General features: G+C 39.0%; 1 protein-coding gene across 1 annotated transcript; it reads right to left on the reverse strand.

The window, feature by feature from the left end:
* Positions 1–4374: 4374 nt before the first annotated feature.
* Positions 4375–7646, reverse strand: LOC134249761 (uncharacterized). The gene is made up of 3 exons (XM_062732106.1): positions 5958–7646; positions 5525–5843; positions 4375–5267 (listed from the first exon to the last, which is right to left on the reverse strand). The coding sequence occupies exons 1-3, from the start codon at positions 7644–7646 to the stop codon at positions 4375–4377; spliced, it is 2901 nt and encodes a 966-aa protein (XP_062588090.1).
* Between the last annotated feature and the right edge of the window lie 3288 nt (positions 7647–10934).

Consider the following 10934-nt stretch of genomic DNA (forward strand, 5'->3'; position numbering starts at 1 on the left):
GGCAACACCGTTTATTGAAATCCAAAACCAATGCACAGAATTATGTAAAATAGTGTAGTCTACTTCTGTGCCAAGTTACATTGAAATCAAACCAAAACTGTATGAGGAAAAGCAATTTGAAAGAATTTTAGAGAACTTTTTATTTTTAGTAAAAATGGCAACATCATTTATCGAAATCTTAAAGCGATGCACAGAATTATGTATATTAGTGCAGTTTACTTATGTGCCCAGTTATATTGAAATTGGAAAAAAGCTGTAGGAGGAGTAGCATTTTGAAAGAATTTCACAGAAAGTTCTATTTTTAGTAGCCATGGCAACACCGTATATCGAAATCCAAAACCAATGCACAGAATTATGTAAGTTATTGTAGTCTACTTGTGTGCCAAGTTACATTGAAATCAAACCAAAACTGTAGGAGGAGTAGCATTTTGAAAGAATTTCATAGAAATGTCTATTTTTAGTTACCATGGCAACATCGTTCATAGAAATCCAAAACCGATGCACAGAATTATGTATATTAGTGAAGTCTACTTGTGTGCCAAGTTATATTGAAATCGGACCAAAACTGTAGGAGGAGTAGCATTTTGAAAAATTGTTTACAGACAGACAGACAGACGGACGGACGACGGACGCATTACTATCGCATAAGCTCTTCTGGTCTCTGACCAGTAGAGCTAAAAATGACATTCATAAAAACTAAAAAAGAATGTATCTAAGCATATGCAAGATACAAAGGACATAGCAAAAGAGAGGCCAAGGTTTGAAAAAAAATCAATTTAGTTCACATGTACCGATACAAACAGACATACAGTACAACATCAGCTCAACTTACTTTAGGCTCTGTTAAAGGTTTAACAATAAGTATTAATTGAATTTTGTACTATAAAATATATACATTGTACATGCATTTATGTACAAAACGAAAATAAAAATGAAATCATTAAAGGAATAATTGGACAAAACACTGGCTGTAAACATACAGGTTGATGTCACTTGTGATGTTATAACAGTATTACACTATATGAGTACTTCAAAATTCAACCAGCATAAGTTGTCTTATCACCTCAAAAACTACTCTCATCTTCCATACACCTAAAATGTGTATTTTCGCTAAAGAATATAACATAAATTTTACGATTGCCATACAGAAGGATATGAAAATAACGAACAGTATTCAATCTCAACGTCCATAAAACAAATATACAAAATAAGAGCAGAGCAAACATGGACCTCCGAAACATCAGAGGTGGGATCAGGTGCCATGGAGGAGTGAGCATCCCCTGCCGACCGGTCACACCCGCCGTGTGCTCGTTGTCATAATCAGGAAATAACGGAAAAAAAATCCGTGGTCAATTCAGTGTATAAATAATGTACCAACAATTGGTATGAAAAACGTCAGTCAGCATTTCATTCAATGATAAATTGTATTTGCTGACAAGGTCATTGTATCGACCATAGAATTTACGAAATGATGACTTTAAACGATGTTGATATTCTTGTTTCATCAACTTGCTTGTTAATAATTTACCTCGTTTAAGGTAGAACCTATGTCGGAGAAGTCTTTGTCACAAGATTTTCAAACTTTTCATAATGATAAATTAGCACTTGCTTATCAATCAGTTAAAAGCACATGACATGTTTCCTTGTTATTAAATGTAGTGCAGCCAGTTAAACATGGAATGATAAATACATACTGCGACTTCACAATTTCAGTCATTTTAGGGGTACTTGTTGTGCAATGTTGAATGAGTTTATTGCATCCAAACCCCCGGAGAGGGTGAAAAACTAAAAACAAATAATACAAAAATGTAAGCAATATGTCGATATAAAACATACATAATAAAAATATGACTAGAGCGGGTTTCCATAGTTTTGAATTTTATCAGATTTCAAGGAGTAGCTGTTCTAACGAAATAATTTCCAAAACATAATAGACAGACATCAACATAGTTTATCCCTAGCATGTTTACAGATGTATTAATAATGGAATAATCAATCGATTGTTGCAATCAAATTTAACGATCAAAACAAAGACAGGCAAAAAACGCGCCAAGTGCGCCTTGACTCAATATGACAGTTAAAAAATTACAAATGACTAGAAAATGAATATTATGCATTGCCTACACATAATAGTAAATGAAAAATCACAAAACTTACTTCATAGGTGGCTTTAAATGCAGTAAAATAAGCTGGGTTCTGAAACCCACGAGGTTGGCACTGATGCCTTAGATCATTTCCGGTATACAATAAAAGTAAGGTAAAAACCAACAAATCCGGAAAGAATAATTCCGGGACATTACACTCCCCTCCTGATTTTACAAAAAATCACCCTAATGAAATAATTCAAAACAAACTGACAATTAATAAGACCTTACATAAAGGGTGATGAGACAACAATTATTCTTATTCATCAAAACACAAACAATGAAACACACAAGAGCAGTTTGCGTATATAAAAGTGTTAATTCAGTCAGTAATCAACGGCACAACTTCGTGAACGGGACGGACGTAAGTGAACTCTTTTTCTCCTCTGAACAAACGGATCTCCACTTCTCGCACTCTTCCATCAGCTCCCGGGAACGTCTGTTTGACCATGGCAGTCGGCCATGAGTTGCGTCCAGAATCGTACTCTCGTAACAAAACAATGTCACCTGTCTTTAGGTTAGGTTGGTCTGTCGCCCACTTTCTCCTGGTCTGAAGTCCCGTCAGGTACTCTTTCTGCCACTTTTTCCAGAACTCGTCTGCCATCACCTGGACCCTCTGCCACTGTGACTTGTATATATCTTTGATCCCAAACTTAGGAATGTCATCTGGTGGTGTTCCGATCTTTTGGGTCAAAAGGCTGGCTGGTGCTAATATGGACGGGTCATCAGGATCTGTGGATATTGCCGCAATTGGTCTCGAATTGATGACCGCACTGATTTCGGCCATGAGAGTTACAAGCACCTCATGAGTGAGATCTTTAATGTGCTTTTTGCTGAGCAGGATACCGTCCAGGATCCTCCGCGCCATTCCGATCATTCGCTCCCACACGCCTCCGAAATGGGAGGCATGTTGTGGGTTGAAGACCCAAACGCAGCCATTTTCTGCTAGGAAGTTCTTGATGGAGGTGTCTTCTGTCACAATGTTCTTCATGCCCAACTCTTTGACTCCACCGACAAAGTTGGTACCACGATCTGATCTGAAGATCTTTACTGGTCCTCGAATGGCGATAAAGCGCCTCATTGCGTTGATAAAGCTTGACGTGCTGAGTTCCTCTGAGATTTCAATGTGGACAGCCCTGCTGGTTTAACACGTGAAAAGTACAGCCCATCTTTTCTGCGTTACATGACTTCCTCTGGTTTTGCGTGCGGTTATGCTCCAAGGACCGAATACATCTACTCCGACGTAGGTAAAGGGGGGTCCAGGACTTAAACGGTCTTCAGGAAGTTCGGCCATTTTAGGAGAGCAGAATGCACCACGCAATCTTTTGCAGATGACACATTTCCCAGAAGACTGTTGATTAACCTCTTTGCTCCAACAATCCAGAGTCCCATGCTGTGAAGTTTCCCTCCTGTGAGGCGTCGACCTTGATGAAAGACCTGTTCATGACAATGTAGAGCTAACAATGTGGCTAAATGACTTCCTTTTGGTATCAATATAGGACAAGTTTCAATCTGACGAAGTGATTTGGTTCCACGCCTCAACCTTCCTCCAACTCGTAGAAGTCCTCTGGAGTCTAAAAAACGGTGACAATCCCAAGACAGCGTTTCCCTTCTTAATTTCTCTCCCCTCCATAAGGCTCTCAACTTCCTCCGGAAAGTATTCTCTCTGAACTGCCTTCATAATGAATTCTTCAGCTCTTTTGTATGCTTCAGCACTCTTCGGGACTGAGCAATGGTGACATCCCACACAGCTACTAGACTTGTTAAAGGAGTGAGCAAGGTGCTGAAGTCGCGCAATAGCTCTGACTAGTCCGATCCAAGAGGAGAAATTCTTAAATCGCTTGCACCAGGAGTGGTATACTTCATCCTTGCATGTGGTATGCAAGGTTTTCACAATGGGCCTCACTTCTTTATCTTGTTCCACATCCACCAATGGGAATCTGTCAGTGGGATTTCCTGGTTCACTGGGATTACACTTTTCCTCTTTCATGTTCCTAAGGAAATTTGGTCCACATAACCATCTGCTCTCTTGAAGGTCGCAGGGTTTGATTGACCTGGTGGCAATGTCTTTTGGTTTTGATCTGTAGGACAATATTCCCACTCATGCGAAGATGTCGCCTGACGTATTCTTTCTACTCTATTTCCCACATATATGTAGAATCGTCTGCGTTCGTTGTTGATGTATCCAAGTACGACCTTGCTATCTGAATACAAGGTTGTGGCGGCTATTTCAACATCTAGGTTGTTCAAAATTGTGCTTTTCAGTTGAGATGCCAACACAGCTGCACACAATTCCAGACGTGGAATTGTGTTCATGTACGGGTGCCACCTTTGCCTTTGCCTGGACAAATCCTATATGAGGGGTGCCGTCTGTCTGGTAAGTCTTCATGTAGGCCACTGCACCAATTGCCTTTTGTGACGCATCGGCAAATATGTGTAGTTCTCTTCGCAAGACCTCTGCACAATTGATGTAAGCGTAAGCCCTTGGTATTGCTATGTCCTCTAACGCTGGCAATGACTCTCGCCACTCACACCATAGAGAGTACTGGTCCTTGGGGAGTGGGTCGTCCCAGTCTAATTTCTCTGCCATCAAGTCACGTAGTATCATTTTTCCTTTGACTATAACAGGTGCGAGGAATCCAATTGGATCATAAAGGCTGTTGATAGTAGCAAGTACTCCCCTTTTTGTATAAGGATGAAGAGTACGCGAGACTTGAAATGTAAACATGTCTGTAGACAAATTCCAGCTCACACCAAGGGTCCGTTGAAGGGGTGTTTCATCTAAATCTAGGTTCAGATCCTTGAGTTCTTTGGCTAAGTCATTGTTTGGAAATGCCGCGCATACCTTCGGATCATTGGAAGCCAATTTATGCAACCTGATATTTCCTTCCTCCATGAGAATTTTCTGTGTTTTTGCGACTGTATTAACTGCTTCCTCAACTGTATCTACGGATAAGAGCCCATCGTCGACATAAAAGTTTCTACTCACAAATTGTCTAACAACCTCATCAGCATTTCTTACAGTTCTGCGCAGTCCCAAGGTAGCTGCTGCTGGGGATGCACTATTCCCAAAGACATGTCTCTTCATTCTGTACTCTGTAAGTTCTTTCTCTACATCATTGTCTTTGTGCCAAAAGAATCATAAATAGTTTCTGTGACATGCTGGAACTGAGAATCGGTAAAACATCTGTTCTACGTCTGCTGTCACTGCTACCTGGAACTGGCGAAACCTAAGCAGGATTCCAAGAAGGCTGTTTACCAAGTCTGGTCCGGTCAAGAGAACACTGTTGAGACTGAGTCCTTGAATCTGTGCGGATGAATCAAACACGCATCTGACACTTCCTTTCTTTGGATGATAAACTGCGAAAAGCGGCAAGTACCAATGTTCCTCCTCTGGAGAAGAAAGTGGTGGCGCAATCTCAGCATGGCCTTATCCAGGAGTTTGCTCATAAATTTTACGACATGCTGCTTTTTGTCAGGGTCTTTCTGAAGAGATCTGGTGAGTAGATTTGCCCTGTTAAGTGCGTGAATTCTATTGCTCGGAAGAAGAGGTCGGTTTTCTCTAAATGGAAGTGGTGCACTCCAACATCCTTCAGAATCTCTTTCAAAACCTTGCTCCATGATGTCGACGAATTTCTTATCCTCCACGGAGAGGCCTGGTGAGTCGTCATGCTTCGTCTTAGCGAATATGTCTGCTTCCTTCAATTGAAATGAATTTTCGCAGGTTTCCATGAGAGACATACATCCATTGGTCCTGGTTTAAGTCTTACACACTGACAAAGATTCCTGAGAATGTGAGGCCCCGTAACATACCTCACCAATCACTACCCACCCTAGGTGCAATCTTTGAGCAAATGGAGAGTCGGAGTCTCCCAGTCTTTGGTCTAAAATGTGGTGAGCAGGCAACAAATCTCTGCCAACTAGCAATGTTATCTCTGCGTCCTGATCTAAAGGGGCTATTTCCTCCTCAATGTCTCTCATGTGTCTGTAAGATCTCGCGACCTCCGGTGTCGGAATCTCATCCCGGTTGTTTGGGATATAGTTGCATTCCATTAATGGTGGAAGACGAAGACTAGAATTTCCGTCCAAAGATGAGATAACAAATCCCGCCGATCTCCTTCCAGATTGAGTAGACTGCCCGGAACATGAGGTAAGTTCGTATTGGATGTCTGGACCTTCCACACCAAAGAAGTTGAAGAAATCACTGTTTGCCAATGACCGATTGCTCTGTTCATCAATTATCGCATACGTTCGTAGCACCTTGTCCGGGTTGTTTCCATGGCGGATGTTGACCAAGAGAGTCTTAGCACAGGATTTGCTAGTTTTATGTACGTTTCCGCAAATTTGTGTACATACAGTCTTCACCTGGCTGTCATTGTCAGTGTCACTTGCGCGTTTTCCAACATGCAGGGCGGTGGCATGTCCTGGCTCCTTGCAGATATTACACTTTATCGTTTTCTGACAGTCTTTGGCTAGATGTTTCTCTTCACAGCATTTGAAACAAATTCCCTTTGATCTAAGGAACTCTCTTCTCTCTCGAACGGTTTTCTTCTGGAAGGCACGACAAGAGTTCAATGAATGGCCAGTCTCATGTAAGGGGCACAGTTGTGTGTGTTCTGTCTTGTCCATGGGCCTTGAAGCGTTTGTGTCAGTTTTCCTTGTGGCGATAGATGAAGCACCTGTAGGGTACTGAGGCTTTCGTCGACTTCCGTCCTGAACAACTTTGGCGTTCTCGGTCACATTGTCATAGTAAAAGGATGGGTCATTTTTCATTCGTGCAGTGTCACGGAGAAATTTGCAGAAAACATGGAAGGGTGGAAAAGTCATGTAATGATTTTCTTTGAAGCTGTTTGCATGCCTGGTCCACTTCTCTTGGATTTGGTAAGGGAGCTTTGACACAATGGGGTTCACTCCACTTGACGAGTCAAAGTATGCGAAAAGCGAAGACAGGTGTGGAATTTCCTTTGCTGCTTCTATTTCTGACACGATGTCTAAGAGGTCATATAAATTTTTGTTGTCCTTAATACTCAGTTTCGGAAAGGCCCAAAGTTTGTTTTTCAGTGCCGCTTCGATCATCTCAGGTCTACCATACCTGTCCTCCATGCGTTCCCATAGTCGGGCTAAAGCAACATCAGGATTCACACTGGCGGTCCTTATGCTTTGTGCATATCTCGCTGATTCAGGTCCCAACCACTTATTCAACAGTTCTAACTCTTCAAAGGATGATAAGTTGAGTTCACTCACAATATTTTTAAAACTTGTTTTCCATCCTGTGAAGTATTCTGGACGGTCGTCAAATTTTTTGAGTCGGCACCACAATAAATCTTTCTTCGCGAGGAACTTAGACACTTCATTAATATGTCCATTGCTTGAGTCTTGTTTTGGAACAAATGCTGGCGCCATAGGAGACAGTGTAATGTTGTTTGGTACGACACTTTGTTCCTTTTTCTCGAATCCAGTTTTTAGCTCTGACTGCTGCTGTACAAACTCTTCAACTCTCATTTCAGCGAGTTGCTGAAGGTTTTGTAATCTTTATCTGTGAAATTCTCATCTGATACTTCATCTAAGTAATCTAGACTGTTCATTTCAATCTGTGCCTCCTCCATCTCTCTCTTGCACTGTAGAATTTTAAGGTCATGGTCAAGTACAGCTTTTTGTTTCTCCATCTCAAATTCTTGTTGCAGATATTTTTTCCGCACTTTCGCCGCTTCTAATTTGGCCCGGTGTCTGGCTAGCTCTGAAACTATGGAGGAAAACCTTCTCCCTGAAGACATGGCTGTAGGTGGACTTATCTGGCTGATGTTTGTCGTTGATTTTTCCATTCAATTAATCACTAGCTCGGCTATGAATTTTTCACTGTGCAATGTTGAATGAGTTTATTGCGTCCAAACCCCCGGAGAGGGTGAAAAACTAAAAACAAATAATACAAAAAGGTAAGCAATATGTCGATATAAAACATACATAATAAAAATATGACTAGAGCGGGTTTCCATAGTTTTGAATTTTATCAGATTTCAAGGAGTAGCTGTTCTAACGAAATAATTTCCAAAACATAATAGACAGACATCAACATAGTTTATCCCTAGCATGTTTACAGATGTATTAATAATGGAATAATCAATCGATTGTTGCAATCAAATTTAACGATCAAAACAAAGACAGGCAAAAAACGCGCCAAGTGCGCCTTGACTCAATATGACAGTTAAAAAATTACAAATGACTAGAAAATGAATATTATGCATTGCCTACACATAATAGTAAATGAAAAATCACAAAACTTACTTCATAGGTGGCTTTAAATGCAGTAAAATAAGCTGGGGTCTGGAACCCACGAGGTTGGCACTGATGCCTTAGATCATTTCCGGTATACAATAAAAGTAAGGTAAAAACCAACAAATCCGGAAAGAATAATTCCGGGACACTACACTTGTCATGCAAAGAAGACAACAAAATCCCAAAATTTCTTTAAACATCATTGTTTTTATTGTTTATTAATTGAACAGTATCAAACAATATTTCCCGAGAATAAATACTTTTTTATTCAATTGACATAAAAGATAAGTCCACATTTTCAAAACTATAGGCAAATGAACTCTTTTTATTTTCAGTCAATTTTTAACCCTATATTTGTAAATATATATCAGAAGTCTTTGTCACAATGTTTTCAATCTTTAATATAATAAAGAACATTCCCAAAAGATTACAAAAAGTGATTAAAATATATACCTTTCCCCTTAAAGGAATGAGAGAGTTATTTACCGATACTAATATTCTTGACCTTTTTGCACTTACACAGATTTTATTATTAAATGACTGTTCAGGGCTACTTTCAGCTTAAAAATGTTTATAAAAAATTGTACTTTTAATTTAAAAGATCATATTAAATAGAGAAATTGTAATAAAACTCCAAGAATATGAATAAGTAACAAATGATTATGAAAAGGAATGTACAGCATTTCATTATACAGGTGACTCTCGATGGCTCGAACTCCGATCTCTCGAAGTTCTCGATCTCTCGAAGTGAACCTCCGGTCCCGTTTTTTGCTCTATATAACTAAGCAAATTTACTCCTGATCTCTCGAACTTCTATCTCTCGAAGTTCTCTATCTCTCGAACCAAAACATGGGTCCCGTTACAGATATTTCATTGAATTTTACTCTCTATCTCTCGAAGTTTTGATTGCGTGTGTATACAAGCCAATCAAGCGTAAAATTGATGCAGCCAGAACTTACCTGGAAAACAGTGAACGCCTGGGGCTTGGCATTGAGGTGTTAATTGGGTGTTTACATAGATGACACTTCACCTGTGGGTAGTCCGTGTGTTGATATAATTAATTGATTATTATTGGTAAATTATAAACTGTTTTTAAATTTACAACTTATTTTGACTTTAAAACGAGACGATAATTTTTAGAAAATAATTTATAGTCTAATAGATAAGTTCCCATAGGCTATGAACTTTTTTTAGGGTTGACATAATCCTAGTATGGCAAATATTACACAAGAAATTCCTTTCTGAAGTACCAAATACCGATTAAGAAAAATCTTGTGAACATTGGTGAACAGGTGAAGGATCCGATCAAGCCGCAGAATAGTCAAACAGACAATTGCTATTCGGATTTCATGTAATCATTAAAAGAACAAATAAGCATTGAAACTTTAGAAATTTTATTTAGTCGAAGTACGATCATTGTTGTTGATATCAAGTAAATATTACCTGTAAAATACGATAGAAAACGTGCAATGACTCTATTGACATATACTTCCGGTATCTATAAAAGAAGAACTTCGACGATCGGAACTGAAAATTCCGGATTTCATTTACTTTCTATCTCTCGAACCCTTCGATCTCTCGAACTTTTCTTGCGGTCCCTTGAACTTCGAGAGATCGAGAGTCACCTGTATATAACACAAAATGTACACACAATCTACAACACGTACATCTTTGACTTAGAGACACATTTCATCAAGATATTACACTATTTACCGGTAGTTGACAACTGACGATTTTAAAAAGATTTTTGCATTCCTTCAAAATAGTTACATACCATTAACATTATTACAGTTTGTTGTATACATGGCAATTTCATCACACAATATAGTCTTGGATTTGTCAACTTAAGTAAGGCCAAGATCTATTAAATGAAAGGTGCCTACAGGTTTCTCTAATTCAAGAAATATATTGTCATTACAGCATTACATGTATATTAAAAAATATATATAAATCGAATATATAGAAGATTATCTCGGCATGATTTTGAATTGAATTCTGTGAATTTCAAAATGCAGTTTTTTCTACCATTTCTATACTGAAGCCAAAAAGTACGGGAAATGACATTGAGTTAATTATGACGTCATAATGGATCTAGCACAGGCTAAACACATTCCTTAGTTATGATGTCATACGACGTAGGTTCTACGTTAAGAAATTGTTCATACGTAGAGCAAATATGCTCTTGCGTATCGAATCAACTGAGATATAAATACTCCTTATGCAGGTGATGAAGGTATATTGCTGCATAAGTAAGGGAAGTTGACGATAGAAAAGTTAAAGTCATCACGTTTATCATATAGCTTGGCTGTTAGATAACCATTAGTGTCTTTTTCAAGAAAAATATCCTAGTATGAAGCAGAAGTGTCGGACTCTGTGGTATCTTTTATCTCAAGCTCACCAGGATATATCGTGTGGACTTAGGAATGGAAATTATCATTATTAATTGACAATACGTCGTCGATATATCTACAAGTCGAGTTGAAGGCTACAGCAAGTGTTTTCTTCTTTTCACGTAAA

The sequence above is a fragment of the Saccostrea cucullata genome, unplaced genomic scaffold (assembly GCF_032062105.1).
Source record: "Saccostrea cucullata isolate Sc308-1 unplaced genomic scaffold, CSIRO_AGI_Scuc_v1 ctg3205, whole genome shotgun sequence".
NCBI lineage: Eukaryota > Metazoa > Mollusca > Bivalvia > Ostreida > Ostreidae > Saccostrea > Saccostrea cuccullata.

Excerpts from the sequence above, each read along its gene's own strand:
- LOC134249761 (XM_062732106.1), bottom strand. The coding sequence starts at position 7,646 with ATGAGAGTTGAAGAGTTTGTACAGCAGCAGTCAGAGCTAAAAACTGGA. Across the intron at positions 5,844-5,957 it reads GGTGGGTAGTGATTGGTGAG|GAAGCAGACATATTCGCTAA; the intron begins GTATGTTACGGG and ends TTTCAATTGAAG. Across the intron at positions 5,268-5,524 it reads TCTCCAGAGGAGGAACATTG|ACAATGATGTAGAGAAAGAA; the intron begins GTACTTGCCGCT and ends TTTGGCACAAAG.